The 18,261-nt window shown below is 42.8% G+C and overlaps 2 protein-coding genes across 2 annotated transcripts in view; both read right to left on the bottom strand.

The window, feature by feature from the left end:
• Positions 1-2,972, bottom strand: part of LOC118395934 (carbohydrate sulfotransferase 8-like) — a 96,409-nt gene extending 93,437 nt beyond the window's left edge. Inside the window, exon 1 of the mRNA XM_035790029.2 lies at positions 1,744-2,972. The gene's annotated coding sequence lies outside the window, so the exon portion shown is untranslated. The remainder of the gene's footprint in view (positions 1-1,743) is intronic.
• Positions 2,973-8,387: 5,415 nt separating this feature from the next.
• On the bottom strand, positions 8,388-9,428 carry LOC127908468 (G-protein coupled receptor 183-like). The gene has a single exon (XM_052467021.1). It carries the CDS (start codon positions 9,426-9,428, stop codon positions 8,388-8,390), a length of 1,041 nt encoding a protein of 346 aa, XP_052322981.1.
• Between the last annotated feature and the right edge of the window lie 8,833 nt (positions 9,429-18,261).

Below are 18,261 nucleotides of genomic sequence, written 5' to 3' on the forward strand. Positions count from 1 at the left end.
TCTGAGACCGAAATAAGGGGATCCTTCAAAAAGTATTATTAATGGCTCTCAACCTTTATATAAATAGTTATTTGGGGGGGGTATTTGACATCCGGATGAATAATCAAGACATGTAGCTTTCCTCATTAGAAGAAAGTGGAAGGATACTATTTTCTCTGTGAGAGGGGATGTAATATGCCAGCCTTTTAAATGTCTTTATGGGAACTGAATCCTAATTCAGAAAGTGGGTCTGAAATTAGGCTTGATATTTCCAGCTCATGCTTTGGAGCTTAAGTGAATGTAATGCCATTTAGAAAGCTCTATGCTATCAGTAATCTCTAAGATACTTTCCAGTAGATTTTATTAGGTTATTAAGGAACCATAACATATATCAGTTCATGACAAACTGTCATGACATATGACATACGTTTTCGATGTTTTTTAAAGAACGGTCATCTCTATACTAGCCGGCACAGTTGACTGCTCCTACAGTGAACTGTACTGCAGTGTGCGTGTGTGTGTGTATGTGTTAGTGTGTGTGTGTGTGTGTGTGTGTGTGTGTGTGTGTGTGTGTGTGTGTGTGTGTGTGTGTGTGTGTGTGTGTGTGTGTGTGTGTGTGTGTGTGTGTGTGTGTGTGTGTGTGTGTGTGTCTATACAGATTCCTAGCCCTGCCTGTAGTGCACAGATTCCCCGGCCAGGGGCTGTGAGGTGCTCTGAGCACAGACAGGATGAGACTATTTATAGCCAGGAGAAGAGAAATAATTCAGTGTGATCAAAGTGCAGGTCATTCAAGTCTTCTTTTCACAGAGGAGACAGAGAGAAGTGAAAAGACGAACATCCCCTCTCCTCTCGTTCCCCTCTCTACCTCTACTCCCCATTAATGAAAGGGGTGATATCTGTTTGAATCCCCTCTGTCTCCTCTATCTACTCTCCATTCAGGTCAAATCTTCTTTTCACACAGGAGACAGGCAAAAGACGAACATCCCTTCTCCTCTCTCTACCACTCTATCAGTCTTCGTTCACGACAGTGGGGATATGTCCTATCTCTCTACCACTATTCTCCATTCATGACAGTGGGGTTATTTCCTATCTCTCCACCACTATTCTCCATTCATGACAGTGGGGATATGATATCTGTTAGAAGCGTTATGGCTCAATCCCCAGTCCTTTCTGTGAGCTGTCAAGGGAGACACTGGAGATATGGATGTCTTCTTCCTCTGAATAGCACAGCACAGCCAAAGTCTGGCCAATAATCATGATATTTATTCATCTTAACCTACTGCCAATTAATGAAACTTGATTTGACAGTATATGGCTTAGCTTGCAAGGTTTATGTCAACTGGGTGTTTTTCATAACATATGGATTTCAGGGGACTGCAATGGAGTCTGTAAAATGAATTTGAATGAATGTATGTATTTAACATATCTCCCATACCTCCGGAGAACGTATGCACAATGCCATTCCACGTGATGGGATAACCATTCAGGAATAGATGAATAAAGCAGCCTAAAGATAGAGTTTCATCACATAGAAGCCAGGACACAGCGCAGTGTTTGGTTTGAATGCAAAAACATGTAATTTCCCCTTTTGTGAAATTATGTCGAAATTCAAACAAAATAAAAGCGAATTATTTTCTCATTCAGATAGTACCACATAGTTACCAAAAATATACCCCTACAATTTCAGCATACAAAGGTAAGGTCGTATAACATTGTATATAACATATTAATAACATAATTATAAGGCGTGATTTATCTACTCACCTCTGTAGCAATAACCATCAGTCTTTGAAGCTGAGAAGAGTTTACGCCTGTCCGTCGAAAGTCAATTTCCTCTCGCTCGAGGTTGTTGATTTACAACAATGTCTCTCAGCATCACGACTGAAAACTCAGCTTTCGCATATGTTTGCAAAATGTTTAAAAAACGAACCTTACTGCTTCTTGCCATGCGTTCCATTAACGCAGTCACGTTCTTGGTTGTCTGTTGAATTCACTTATTAGGTCTAGCGAGGATTGGAGAGTAGCTCGAGGGTGAGAGAAGTAGGCTAGCCTACAAGGGCGGTTTGCCAAATGTGTGAGTGGAGCGCAGCGCGGCATCTCCCTGCTTCTATTTCTTGCTCTCTAAATCTCTGGCAATCCCATGGGAAAGCGATGCAGCTGATACTGCCGACACTGCCAGGCAACCGCTACAATAATAGTTTGTGCTTCAAAGGTCTGGAAACCGCAAGACCTACAGTTGTGCCAACTTGTGTATATGTGTGTGTTTGTTTGCATAACATATGTGGCGACTCCCCACGATTCGATCTCCCTGCTCTCTGTCCATGACTAATGTATCAAGTGTCAATTTAACAGGAGCATAAATCTTTTAAACATGACAAGTTGTTGTCTTTCATTTCAAATGTATTGTGGAAAGTAAAATAATACACTAGAAAACTATATTGTTGATTTTCCACATTGACCTTTGGAATGGCCTGCATGAATGAGTGCTGTGTCCTTTGTTTGAGTTTTATTTTTTTATAGGCTACCTTGACGAACAAACCCTATTGTCTGTCATCCTTTTGCTTTATACAAGATGCAGAAGGAGATTAACACTTTGTTTAAAGCAATCCAGCATTTGTTGTTGAAACAGAACACCCGGTAAATGTCATTAGGGCATAGAGCTACTATAGGCCTATATCAGAGTGCATATTGACACATGTTATCCCTTTCATACCAATACGTATTTCTGTCAACTTTACTATACCTCCAACTTTTTTCCACCTTTTCCTTATATCTGAAAGGTATCGATGGTATCATAGCCGAAACTTTTATTTCCGCCTAACGACCATAGTAGCCTAAATCATTTCGGTAAACTTCTGCCCACGGGTTTAGTATGAAATGTAGCCACAATGCTGAGGCGACATTGTCACGCACTACGCTCTTAAAGCTTTGATGGTCGCCAGGCAGCGCGAGTTAACCATCCTGCCAGTTCTTAATTTTGCAAGGCATGTTACTTCTCCCATCTTCGCAGAGCCCCGCCAGCATGCACTGTTTTCTTATAAACAATTTGATGGGTCCCATAAAGAATTACTGTGGGAATAAATATCACTGATTGACGGACATTTTGAAATAAAGTAGGTTAATACAATTGAAGGCATCTATCAAATTGTTGTTTACTGGAACTCCCAAAATCATCCATTCTATGTAATACATTTGAAGCAATAGCCTACCCGCGTGTGGTCAACTAGATGATAATTTCAGCGCCGTTTTGATTGGGACAGCGCCATCGCGCTGCTTTGAGACAAGCATGGGTACTCCTCCTGATAAATCAATCGGTTAGGTTACAATAAGGCTAGGGAAATGCTAGCTACATTTAAGTGAGTGCTGCTCATGATCATCTTGGTTAGTTGGATCATTTATCAAAACATTTTGATTGCATGTCATGTAGTTTACCAAGTACATTACTTTACTCTTCACTCGCAGTTGTTTAGCATCTAGGTCTAATCCTGAACAAAAGCCTGTGACTTCACTGATTTGTCTAAATCAATGTCATTTTGTATCACTGAATCTCCATCTCTAGCAAATAGACTAGGCCTATTTGGTTAATTGGTTTATGGATGGGCAAATTAGTGACTGTGGTAAAGCTCGTCTCGTTCGCTCATCTATCACTGATCAGAAACGTTTAACATATAATAATGTAGCCCAGTGTAGGTTTATTATTTTGCTAGATTGTGTATAGGCAAGTCCTAAATCCCGCAGAGGTTGTGAAATATAAACACCAGACTCACATGCTTTTGAAAATAGGATTGCTATTATGTTCTATCGGTATCTTGATGAAGACACACTCAATATAAAACCCGACGGCTACTCCCTAACAAAGTGGAGTGAGGGTAGGAAAGAGATGAAACCTGGATACAAACAAGCATGGTGTTTGCCTCTGTTTCAAAATATTCCCATGACACAAGTTGTGTGGGAAATATATTATTTGTATTATATGTATTCTGTTCTTAAAATTCCATTTTATTCTTACTATGTGTTGACTGTGATGGGGTGGGTGTGTCTTGTCTGTTTAATGATTTTTAAAAAATAATTAACTATTGATCTCATTCATTTGGAAGTAACATAATTGAACTATAAATAGGCCATTCTATTGGTTTGGAAATACATTTTATTATGCGTATTATGTTTCTTAGGACCTGCCTAAGCAAATTAACAATGGTTTATTTGTTATGGATTTATTAAAATAGATTCCCACCCAAATCTGCACATCACTTCTACCACGCCCCACCTGCATGCCGGCATGCACATGCGAGGTATAAAAGGCCTATGCAGGCAAGAATGTGGTAAAAATTGGCTTGTGTGTAAGGGGGTCATAAACATTGCCCAATTTATTTTACAGGCAAAATACGGTAAATCCTATGGGAAAGCAGTATTTCAGAAACAGACAACAACACACTGCATTTGATCACCCTCTGCTGTTTTAGTTGGGTACATTCTGGGCCTACTGTATAAATAAAAAGTGTCAAAACACCATGATTGTGTAATGAAACCGTGAACAGTAGTGCATCTGAACTGAGATCTGGTGTTTGAAGGGTGATTGAATGTAAACCCAAAGTAAGTGTTTTAAAACAGAAATGTAGCACTCTGAAACACCCAAATTGGTTCTTCACCCTGAATATTGGTGTTTTTAGGAGAGTGCAGTAAACACTTCTTGGGGTTTCAGTGCATGTAAAAGGCAGCATCAAAACACAAAAACGGTGTTTCCCATACAATCAATGGTTTAGAAATGCAAATAGAGAGATTGTTTTATGTGGAATCCCCCCCACCCCCCAAAAAAGATATGCTTTATTCTGAAAGTTTATAAAGAAAGGGCAAGGAAGATGTTACATTAAATTTTACCCACTCAACCACACAGCCACACTGTCAGAAATTATTCTGGGGTGAATTGAAATTGAAAAAATAACAATACATATAATGAATAAAAATGAATGCAAGTCGTGCAGAGCCCCTGGTCGAGTGGTAACGCACCCGGCTTAGACACGTCACCTCTCTTCCCACCGAAGACCCCCGCTCCAACCCCTCAATCTGTTTCTCCCATATCTGTAATTCCTCTGTCATTTCATAACAGTCTTAATAAAGTGTAAAAATACCCCAAAATAAAAAAGAAATGTATGTATGCAAGTGTTTTCAATGATTTGTTCATTTAATTTTACCAAGATAATGTAAATCAAACTTAAAGCTGCAATATGTAGAAATGTGTGTTATAGATCTATCCCTCTCATTGAAAGCATGTCTAAGAAGCGGTAGATCTGTACTATGTGCTGTATTTCTATGCTTCCTGTTCTTACATTTAGTTTTTGCTTCTTTTGATTTTGTCACCAGCTTCAAACAGCTGAAAATACAATATTTTTCTTTATTGAAAATATATTTCACAGCCGTTTAGATGGGTCAATGATTCTCTACACTATACATTGCTTGTTTTGTCACATAAACTAAAATGAGGAGAACTATTAGAATTTTAGCAACCAGGAAATGGCAGAGCGATTTCTGTATAGTACATCTTTAATATTTTGCTCAAAATGTAAGTATCTTTCATGAGGATAGACAAAGAGAGAGACGATAGAGTAATTTAACTAATTAGATGCCTTTGGTTTTAATCACCTTGAATTTCCCATCTTGGAACGTGACTCTATTTTTAGGATTGTGGGTAATTCAACATTTTTAGATTTCATGATTCTTTCACACAATGTTGTATGCATGTTTGAAGAAATAAAAGTATATGTCTATATTAGTATTAAGATTGTTGTGGTGTAATGGATCACAATGAACGTATTCATAAACATTCAGGCAAATTGACATGAGCTGAAGGGTCTTTGGGCAGTTTTTGCTTTTCACAATCTACTCTGTTTGATTGTGACTTAATGTCCTTCGCTGTAGGGAGGAAAATACACCCACTTTCTGTCTATTTTTCTGTCTGTCTGAATTATGCACTTTTGGTTTTATAGCCCCTTTAATTCCTCATTCTTATGGGATTTCATTGTGAGACGGGGGTGCATGTTGTTGACATGACACTTTTATTATGTGCTCCTACATTCATTGCACAAGACTAGAATTCTATATCAGCCCACAAATTCTAGAACATGCAAGCGTTTGAATGTGTTTTTGTTTGTTAAGAAAAAACAAGTCACTGGAAAAATAACAGTGTGAAACAGTTGGCGCTCTCTTCACTGAAATAACTTGAAATGGTTGAGGTAGGGAAAACAAACTGTTCTATTGTACTGGTGTTTTACAACGCAATTAGTCTCACAAAGAAGCATAATTTGCTGCTGTGCATTTGAAACATGTTTTATTCTTATGGTTTATATTGATATATTGAATAAATAATTAGAGCTTGAGTTAGAAAAGGCTACAGTAGCAAGTTAGTAGCTTGTTAATGAAGTCAAATGAATTTCTCATTCTAAATCAAATGCATTTTTCATAATATCTATTGGTATTGGACAGATTTAAATATTGCTTTGGCCGAGCTACAGTTAGTAGCCCCAGACAAAATAAAACATTTCAAATGATGGATTATGAAGTCATATGGATAATCATATGTTTTCTCATTATCTCTTTGGCAGAAGCAGACACTAAGGTTAAGCCAGGGTTCAAACAAGGCAGTGCCACACAGGCCAGGGGTTAGTAGAGCTGGGGGTCAGTGTTGGTACACAGCCATGCCTGGCTCTGAATCCAACCACCGGGAGACCAGAGGAGGCTGTAGACCAGGCTGCCATCCATCCCCAAAGACAGGTAAACTACACCAATTTCCAATTCCTAATTCTATGAGCTACACTGACTACACTTTGATGAGCCTGGTCCCAGATCTGTTTATGATGTATTGTGAACTCCTACGGTCAATCATTGTCATACCAAAGTTGACAAGAAAGCTAAAAACAAATCTGAGACTAGGTTATCAGTGCTAAAAACACCCGACCCAAATGACTCTTTCTATGATGCAAACTACTGTACTAGCTTGGTCCCAACTTTGCACTTGATGCAAATGCTTAATAAATCTGTCCCAGAGGGATTGCAGTTTCTCTTCCTCTGTACTGACAACTTGAATAGTACTCTATTCCATCTGTTCACATTCTGTTGACTCTTCTTCTTGTACAGAAACTGAAGAAGGAAAGAGGGGGTGGGGGATGAATAATGAGAAGGGGAGTATATACAATTCCATTAAAGCAGTGTAAAGTGTCTACCCTCCGTATCCCAAAGGAGATATAGAACTCTACTGCTATCTGAAGTGTGCACTAAGCCAACCAAGCCAACTGACCGTCTCCGCTCATCCATGGTCTGAGTGTCAATGAGTACCAGGCCGTCTACAACACAGTGGTGGAGCCCTTCGCTAGTACTGCTAGGGCATTGTCATCATATAGTCACGCCCAAGGCATACGGTAGACTTAAAGGAGAGACTGCTGGACAGACCAAAGCTTAAGGAGGTGGTCCTCGAAGACGGTTGTGTGGAGGTTATAGAAACGTTTTATCCCAAGGTTAGGCCTCAAGCCTCAAGTCTGAGGGTTGGTAGTAGAGCCACACACAGTCACTCTGTATTTTCTCATTTTAATATATTCAATTGAATTTCAACATACCCTCATCTGATGTCTTGGCTTTGTAATCATCACAATGCATCAGGTCATGTAGTAACAAGGACAAACACTGGCTATCTTTGATGAGCCGACAACTTTATCCTACAATTAGCAATTGATTTCCTATGGGCATGATGATTCATACAGATTGGCTCATATTACTTTATGACATGAAGTAACCTCTGTAGAATTGTACATGTGGTGTTTTTATCTACTAACTCTATGAAAGCACTATACAGAGAAAAAGCACACTGCTCATTATACAGCAGGCAAATTGGTCTCAGTTTCTGTGAGTTGAGAGTGAAACGGCAGACCCAAATGTTGATCATTCCTTAGATATTTGCATGGTTCAGTTTCACACTGAATGGAAAAAGATGAGGATGAGTCCTTGGTGCGTCACAAGAAAATATTACGCAAACCTTTTCAACTCTGTTGAATGGCGCCTGGAGGAAGTGGAGAGGGAGGTCGTGAGGCAACAAAACATCTGTTTTTATCATAATTTTTTACTAAATTGGATGACAGCGCTAAATAAAACATTCCATATCATATCAAATTTCATATCATTAAACTTGTAAATATATTAGCCTGGTCTCAGATCTGTTTGTGCTATCATGTCAACTCCTCGTCATGTTTTTCATAACAAGGAGTGGCATGATGACACAAACAGACTGGTGCCCAGGCTAGAAAAATATCAATGTAATTAAAACAACTTTACCTTGGTAACTGTCATAAATATACATTTCATACTGGAGCACAGGAATATTGAACTATTTACTGTGTATCTAAAGACACCTGAAATATAGCCTATTCTGCCTGTGTCTTGGAGTCTGCTAGCGCTTTATTATTTCCCTTCCTGCAGCAGGGGAGCAGCAGCCTGATGCGGGCCAGGTAGAACAGGGGTCCAATGAACAGGCCGAAGTTAGGGAAGGCCAGGAGAAGCTGGAGGATGCGGCAGTGTATGCTGTTAGCCTCCTGGTCCTCCTCCTCCAGGTGCCACATGGACATGAAGGGCACCAGGGCCACCAGAGGAGTGTAGGCCACCACGGAGGGTACCAGCACAGCTAAGATGTTCTTCAGAGCTCTCCTCTTCAGGTTCATACTTCCCCCAGATCCTGAGCCCTCTCCAGGCCTACTCTTGCACAGCACCCACACAATGCCCACCAGACACATCAGCATGATCAGGAACAGGAGTGAAGTGGTGAGGGCCAAGTACAAAGCCATGGAGAACACCCCCTGGAAGTAGGCCAGCAGCATCACCACCAGGGTGAGAAGCCAGGCCAGGACACAAACCCCGGCGCGGTACTGCCACTTCCCCAGCCGTATGTAGGTCATGGGGTGGGCTGCTGCCAGGTAGCGCTCCACACACATGCAGGCCAGCAGGAGAGGACATCCGAAGATGTTGAGGGCGTAGAGGGCTTCGGCTGCCGTGAGCATCTGTTGGGACGCATCGTGGTGCATGGCAATGTAGATGTCCATGGGCAGGCAGAGGCAGTAGAGGATGTCCAGGATGGACAGGTTGAGGCCCAAGACCTTAGAGGCTGACAGGGCCTTCTTGCTGCTCATCAACAGCCACAGCAGGCCCACGTTGGCTGGGAGACCTGTCAGCAGGGTGAAGATCTTGATGCTCAACCACACAATAGAATCGGCAAGTATGTGACACTGTTGCATCACCTCATCTATGCTGCTATCTACGCCATAGAATGACCAGAACATTTCAACAAATGATGATGTGGCAAAACTATTGGTGCCATTGGAGTTTTGGTCCCCGCAAAAAAAAGTGTTGCTTATGTTGCAGGGTGGTGGCGTAGGGCTACCCCCATAGGAGGAAGTGCTATTGATGCCCATGGTGTCTCTTCTGAGGAAACGTATCAGAAGACTCTGCAGTAGACAAAAGCAAATCCTTATTTACATAATAATGAATGTTGATAAAGAAAAGTACTACCAACCATTCAAAGTGAAACACCTGTGGTAATGGGATATCATTACTATTATTTACAATCAATTAACACTCAAGAAGTCATCAATCTCTTATGTATAGGTTGCATCTCAATCATTTTGACGTAAGTCTCAAACACTCCCCTCCACTACATTGAGATTTAACAAATAAGGTTTATCAATCCTGACATTTACACCTGAGATTAGATTTCAAAATGTAAAATAATGAAATCCATTTACAGAACATCTTAATTGTTCACAAAAATCTACTTGACTCCACTGGGCCATTGAACAATATAACTTATGATACCAAAGTAATAAACCCTATACATCATAATTACATTATAAGACAGTACTTTGTGGGTATAATAAATAGGGAAATATACAAGGGTTGATACATTTTCTGTTCTGGCAAATCAAGTCTGATAAAGTGGAAATTACAAAATGTATAATACTTTTAAAACCTTGAATACACTACAGGTTTTCATTTCCTGCTGTACTGGAAAATTCTTAGAAACAAATTAAGATCCTACATCTGTAATCCCCAAAGGAGAAATTTGTTTATACCAGTTGATACATACAAATTCCCACCTTTGGGGATTAATAAGTACTATCTTATCTCTTGTAATTGAAAAGTGAAGACTTGCGATTTAGTTTACAAAAGAGGGAACTAACCTGATCAGATAGATGAAGGTGGATAGCTGATGAGGACTCTGTGATGTAACTACGGTGGTTGTCTGTTTTCTAACCCTCCCCCTCATCCTTTGCATTTGTAATTTGTCAGAGAGAGAGAGAGAATATTCCTGGGATGGACTTGTGGAAAAGGTGCTAGACCCAGGAGGGGTCAGGACAGGTATAGGGCTTTTCTTCTCCTCGGTTTTGTATTTTGAACCTGACTAAAACTACACCATGCAAATATCCCCTGAAACACAGAAACAATGTGGGTTGGTAACTTCTTCGCCTTTCCGTTCATCCTTCACCTTACTTTATCTTTGTATGGCTCTCATCATGTTGCAACTCCAGGGGAACCACCATAATACCACAGATACAAAGGGAGTTGCTCAATAGGTATATCACTAGGACGTAGATCAATGCATATTGTTGGTCTGATATCACAGAATACAGAAGTGTAGGCCATATACAAACACAAGATAATGTTTGCTAGTTGATGATGGCCCATTGTACTTATGGCCCATTGTATTGAAGGTCGTAGTCTTGGCTCTGCTGTAGGTAAGTTATTTTGCACTACTGTATGTCGGCATTCATTCACACTTACTGAATTCTGACAGGCATGCAGTTTCCATGTGAATAGCCTAACCCTAGAGTCTGTCAGTTTTTAAAGGCCCAGTGGAGTCAAAACGTGATTTTCCTGTGTTTTATGTATATTTCCACACTATAACGAAATTGTGATTATTATGATAAGCCCTTTTTAATGTAAGAGTTGTTTGGGAAAACGGCCTGAAATTTCAGCCTGCTGGGTGACATCACCAGATGGAAAATTAGTTAATAGACCAATAAGATCGAGAGTTCCAAACCTCTCTGCCAATAACAGCTTGAGAAATTGCTCTTTGCTAAGAAGCTATTTTTATTTCTTTTTGACCATTTTAATTTAAAACAATAACAGTAAGATACTTAATTGTTACCCAGAAATGATTTGATATTGAGATAAAAAATGGCCGCATTGGACCTTTAAAGTGGCAATCAGCAGTTGCTACATCCATTTTTTGACAAATGAATGATATGTACCCATTGATTCTTGAAGAATACTACTTACAAATGCCTAATGAGCTTAGTTCAACTGTTGTTTCCCATCAGACCAAATATAATCTTGTTTTACACCAATGTTTGTAAACAAATAAAATGTAAACAAGCAGTAGACTATATAGCCTCAAAACGTGGTTAAAACTATACATTTGGATCTTTTGCTCTGTCTATGAATTTGAGAGTGGCTCCATTTCTCCAGCCCCATCCCTCAGATTTTTATTTTAGCGCAGATTAACGCTTTAAATAGAAGATTGAGTTATTTGTCTTTATGATGTCATATTTGGCTACCATGCACAGAATTCTTTTTTGGAATGTAGGAAACATACCACTTGTCCTCTTGGGACACCTGACTGCTGAACTAAGTCCCCATCCCCATACACTCTATTATTTTTGATTGGGTAATTGCGCTCGGGACGTTTCCAAAGCCGGTAAAGGTGGTGGGGCAGGGTCTTTAGCCAAAAAAATGGATTATTTAACACCCTGCCCAGATAGATATTTGATGACCTTGACCTACACAACAATGCTTGACTCAAATGATGATTCTGCAGGTATGGTGCAAGAGCACGTAGGGGTCTTGTTGCATGCTGACCTATGAGCTCATGCTGAGCCCTTGATTAAAACACGTACTAAGTTTTTATCACATACAGTAACATCAACCTATTCTCTTTCCTGCCAGGCAAAGATATAAGCTTCGCCTGGGGCAAGGGAGTGGATGTGCGCGTGACGAACCGCCTGCGGGTCCCGCTGACACCAGACAACTTGCAGTCGCTTTCCTTCAGCATTCCAGGCCTTCACACACGACTCAACACAACACTGGAACATGTAGGCCTGTTTCACTATGGCCATTTACTGGTGTACAACCTGCCATCGGTGCCTGCCGACAAACCAGACAAAGACAGTGGGGTGTCCCTCGCTCCTCCATTGAGCTGCTTTTATTTGGGAGAGGACGGTGGAGAGGTTCAGGGCTCAGCACGAGATGATGCGCCCTCTGGGATTTTCTCAAACTCTGTATCACCGGAGGGTGACTGCTTCTATTCAGCAGTACAACCTGAAGATTCTCCAGTAATAGACTCTCCAGATTTGAGAGGCAGTGACAAGCAGTCTCTGTGCAGCGGTTCAGAGAATTTCTACACATGTCCGTCTGCAGCCTCTCTGGACTCCGTTCAGTCCCCTTGGAGTGCTCATTGGGCGTCAGCCGCCATGTCCCTGCATTATGGGTCAGGGTCATCACCAAACCTGCCTAGCTCCACACCGACCAGCGAAGATCATAGTGACAGTAATGAGCTGTTGTCGGTGGAGTTCAAAGGGCGGCGCTACGTGCGGGTCCTGTCCCGGATCAAGCCTAGGATGGATGAAGACGTGGAGGCCAGTTGGACGGTGACAGACTTCACGAAGCATGGGGAGCCCGTGTTCTCTCTGCGGCTTGACTTCATGCGGCCCCGGCCACCCTTACCCCGGTGGATGGAGGGCATAGCAGAGAGGTACTGGTGATGATGATGGGCTTGACAAGAACTGGACAGTACATGCCAATTTTTTACTGATCTGCCTCCAATGTTGAGGAACATCTGACCAATTCCCACTGTCAAATAAACAAACTCCAATTAAACCTATGGTTGTGTTATTTATCAAACAATTCAATGTAATTGTCAGCATAACGTCAAATAGAATGGAATAATACTTTATTATTCATCAGGCCAAATCATTGAGGCTGTGATCATTAAATGTCAAGTTGAATTGACAGCCTAGGCTACCTGACTCTCTCCTGTAGGCCTACTATCCTCTCACTCAAAACATCCCCAACGTTTCAAATTAAGCTATGTTTAATCTATCGTCCAAAACGTAGACTTCATAAGGTTGGCTACTTTTTTATTATTTATTAAAATAATTGAAAACTTCAAATAAAACTTGATATATGTAGGCCGAGGCCCAGCGGAGACCTACGGTTGGAACAGTGGTATATTGTGGGTACATTTTGTGAGGCAACCTGTCTGTCTAGAGAGACTAGCAGAATTCAGTGTTTGAAGCCTCCCTGTTTTTATGTGTATGAAGACAAAGACAACTTTCCTCAATGCGTAGATCAACACCTGTACTGATACAAGAAACCTCAATGACAGTGGAATGCTCATGGTCTTATTTTGTTTAATTGTATTTCTGAAGAACAGAGGAAGATTGCAGTGGGCCTCAAAAGAATCCGGAGAACAGAAGTTTTGTGACCCTCTGGGTGAATGGAGAAAAATAAGAAAGTCTGTCGGTGTCACACCCTGATCTGTTTCACCCGTCTTGTGCTTGTCTCCACCTCCCTCCAGGTGTCGCCCATCTTCCTCATTATCCCTGTGCATTTATACCTGTGTTTTCTGTTGTCTGTTGCCAGTTCGTCTTGTCTTGTCGAGCCTACAAGTGTTTCCCCCCATACTCCTGTTTCGCGGTAGTTCCAGTTTTCTAGTTCTCCTGGTTTTTGACCATTCTGCATGCCCTGACCCTGTGCCTGCCTGCCATTCTGTACCTCTTGACATTGTCCTGGAATACTGACCCCTGCCTGCCCTGAGCCTGCCTGCAGTTCTGTACCTTACGGACTCAGCCATGGATTACTGACCTCTGCCTGCCCTTGACCTGTCGTTTTGTAAATACCTTTTGTTATTTCGAACTGTCTACATCTGGGTCTTATCCTGAGGTCTGATAGTCAGTCCTGTTGTTTTTTTATAAAGAGCACCTACCTAGCTTGGTTATGTAAAACACACTGTAAGTGTAGAAGGATGGCCCCTTGTGTGCAGGCCCTTTACTCCCTACAAACAAAAAACTGTACGGGCCAAGTAATAAGATATTACCAGTGGTAGGGCAGTTGGTGAGTAAAGACAAAAGTACTATCCAGCCTGTCTTTGTCATTGACTCTCTAGCCAGACCGTTGCTGTCCCAGCTGATGGATGGGCTGAGTGGCAACATAGTCCACATGTCCCAGCTGATGGATGGGCTGAGTGGCGTCATAATCCACATGTCCCAGCTGATGGATGGGCTGAGTGGCGTCATAATCCACATGTCCCAGCTGATGGATGGGCTGAGTGGCAACATAGTCCACACGTCCCAGCTGATGGATGGGCTGTGTGGCAACATAGTCCACATTTCCCAGCTGATGGATGGGCTGAGTGGCAACATAGTCCACACGTCCCAGCTGATGGATGGGCTGAGTGGCAACATAGTCCACACGTCCCAGCTGATGGATGGGCTGAGTGGCAACATAGTCCACACGTCCCAGCTGATGGATGGGCTGAGTGGCAACATAGTCCACACGTCCCAGCTGATGGATGGGCTGAGTGGCAACATAGTCCACGCGGACGACGTGCTAGAGGATAGAGGATAGACGGGATAGAGCAGAACATGATGAAATGCTCACAGCAGTTCAGACCAGACTCCAGGAAACTGGCCTGACACTTAATGAAAAGTGCTGCTATGCACAGTCAAAGGTATTGTTCTTGGGACATAAAATCAGTGCAGCTGGAATAGAGCCATACCCGGGAGGAGATCAGCGCCATCACAGATATGGCCATCCCCCAGAACGTGGCTGAAGTCAGGACCTTCTTAGGAATGGCCACATATTTGGGTTCCTCCCACAGTTTTCAGATACAACCAAACCCCTGAGAGACTTAATAGCCAAAGAGAATGACTGGTCATGGGGTTACATGCAACAGTTGTAATTTGACAAAATCAAAGGAGACCTGGCCTCACAGAGAGTGCTGGCCCAGTACCGTCCCCACGCTAAGACAAAGGTGTCAGCAGATGCATCATCCTTTGGGCTAGGGGCGGTACTCACACAGATGCAGGACAACATAGAGTGGTGTCCAATGGCACGATATATCTCACAAAGCTTATCCAACACGGAGCAAAGGTATGCAAGTGGAGAAGGAGGCGTTGGCTATTACATGGCAATGTGAAAGGCTATGCCAATATCTTATTGGCCTGCAGATTACAGCAGAGACATACCACAAACCACTGTTGGCTCTGTTAGTGACTAAAGCACTGTATGACTTGCCTCCCAGAGTTCTGCGCTTCTGCCTCAGATTGCGGAGGTTCGCCTAAAAGATGGTGTATGTCCCAAGGAAGGTACTGATCACAGCAGACACACTCTCTATGCCCCAATTAAATGTCCATTAACAGAGGAGGAGCAATGTCTGGAGGGTGAGGTACAGGTGTCCATTAATGCAGTAAGAGACAGTCTACCTGTATCTCAGACCAAACTGCAGCAGATTGCAGAGGAGCAACAACAAGACCACATCTGCCGACAGATAGTGCAGCAGTGCAAAAAGGGATGGCCCAGGCAGGAGGAACTGCCTCAGCTGCTGAAGCCCTATTGGGTGCACCAAAGTGACTTCCACTGTCATGGAGACCTTCTCATGAAAGGAAAACATGAGGGACACATGGGGATAACCAAATGCAGACTGAGGGCTCAATAGTCTGGCTTGGTGGCTTGGTCTGAGTACTCAGATTGCCAAGCTGGTGGTCCAGTGTGAGGTGTGTGCATAATGTCAATATTGTCATCCTGAACCAATGATGTCAATGAAGTTGCCAAAACAGCCATGGCAAAAGGTAGGGGCAGATATGTTCTATTGGAAAAATTACACTTATCGCTAGTGGTAGATTACTTTTCAAGATACATTGAAATAGCAAAGACACCCATAACCACATCAGCTGGTGTTGGATTAAAGTCAATGGATTAAAGTCCATTTTTTCCAGGCAAGGGGTCGCTGAGGCTCTGGTTACAGGTAACGCTCACCAGTTTTCCAATAGCTTATTTTCTGCTTCACACATCTGACCAGTAGCCCCTACCATGCACAGAGTAATGGTGAGGCAGAGGGAACTGTGAAAACAGTCAAGGGACTGCTGAAAAAGAACATGGATCCTTACAGGGCTCTGTTAGCTTACAGAGTTAGACCACTGCATCATGGGCTGTTGCCTGCCGAGCTCCTGATGGGCAGGAGGCTGCGCTCTCCATTACCTGTCTCGCTGGCTCAGTTGAAACCAAAATGGCCTAACAGGAAGGTCTTCGCTGAGAGGGACAAATGACTGAAACAAACACAAACTGGAGACTTTAATCAGAGACACCGTGCTAATCCACATTGTGTGGAGGAGCAACACCGTGTGTGGATTACAAACTCAAAGACACCAGCAATAGTGCTGAGGAAAGCAGATGTCCCACGCTCCTATGTGGTGGACACAGGCTCAGAGGAGGTACGAAGGAACAAAACACACCTCAGAGCTCTTCCAGATCTACCAGCCACACAGACTGAGGAGGCCACAGACAATGCACAAAAATAGGGGGAAGGAGAGAGCATTCTCATGTAACAGTATAATTTTTTTTTAAACCGTCCCCTCGCCCATACCCGGGCGCGAACCAGGGACCTTCTGCACACAACGACAACAGTCACCCTCGAAGCATCGTTACCCATCGCTCCACAAAAGCCGCGGCCCTTGCAGAGCAAGGGGAACTACTACTTCAAGGTCTCAGAGCAAGTGACGTAACCTATTGAAACGCTATTTAGTGCGCACCGCTAACTAAGCTAGCCGTTTCACATCCGTTACACTCACCCCCCTTTTAACCTTCCTCCTTTTTCCGCAGCAACCAGTAATCCGGGTCAACAGCATCAATGTAACAGTATAATTTTAAACCGTCCCCTCGCCCATACCCGGGCGCGAACCAGGGACCCTCTGCACACATCAACAACAGTCATCCACGAAGCATCGTTACCCATCGCTCCACAAAAGCCGCGGCCCTTGCAGAGCAAGGGGAACTACTACTTCAAGGTCTCAGAGCAAGTGACGTAACCGATTGAAACGCTATTTAGTGCGCACCGCTAACTAAGCTAGCCGTTTCACATCCGTTACACTCACAGAGCCACAAGCTCACCCAAAAGGGGATGTGAAGCCACCAGAGTGGCTGAAATACTGTTGGGGACCATACCCAGCAAAAACAGACTGTACCTAAGTTAATGCATAGGAGTTCAGACTGTGTAATTGTTAAAGAGAATAACACTGGCTTCCAATTCAGTTATGCTCCTGTAGTTATGAATGTTGAATTCTTGTCAATTTGAGAGGGAGGACTTAATAGGATGGCCCTTGTGGGTATCCGTACCTATGTATGACATGCGCAGACTAGGCTAGTAAACATGCTGAAGCTAGAACCTTATTGTCGTGCCTCCTTATTTTAGATGATACTAAGATAAGATACTAAGATACTAAGAGCTTTTTTCCCCAAACCAAAGCAGTGTAAAAATTGTAAAGAATTTAAAGTGTGTGCAGATGGATGGAGTATACTGAAGAACGGTGTGTAGAAGGACTACAGTGTTGCAAGTGTGGTGGGGATCATGATCACGAGATCCTGGAGTGCCCTGTAAAAGCCTATTTATGCTTGATCTGAAAATGTGGTCGGAGGCTCCGTATGGAGGTGTAACGGATGTGAAACGGCTAGCTTAGTTAGCGGTGTGCGCTAAATAGCGTTTCAATCGGTTACGTCACTTGCTCTGAGACCTTGAAGTAGTAGTTCCCCTTGCTCTGCAAGGGCCGTGGCTTTTGTGGAGCGATGGGTAACGATACTTCGAGGGTGACTGTTGTCGTTGTGTGCAGAAGGTCCCTGGTTCGCGCCCGGGTATGGGCGAGGGGACGGACGTAAAGTTGTACTGTTACAGAGGGTGTGATGCAATTGTAGAGCCTCTGGAGGCATGCAGAGGCCAAGTTGAGCTCAGTACCGCATCGCTGTGTGCCTCTCAATTGTTGTAACCATCCAGAGGGCAAACGTTTTTGGGAGTTAACGATTTCACATCTAAAGACTTGCAAGGGGTACAAGCGCCGGAATACGGCCCGCCCTCCCAGGCTCCCCTTGAGCCTGTGGAGGGATCTGATATAACCTATTTTTAACAGAAAGGTTGTTTGATTTAGTATATTTTTATTTTATTTGTTTTTGGTAGTTTGTTCCGTTTTGGGGGGAAAATCC

This window comes from Oncorhynchus keta, chromosome 17 (assembly GCF_023373465.1).
Source record: "Oncorhynchus keta strain PuntledgeMale-10-30-2019 chromosome 17, Oket_V2, whole genome shotgun sequence".
NCBI classification, from domain to species: Eukaryota; Metazoa; Chordata; class Actinopteri; order Salmoniformes; family Salmonidae; genus Oncorhynchus; species Oncorhynchus keta.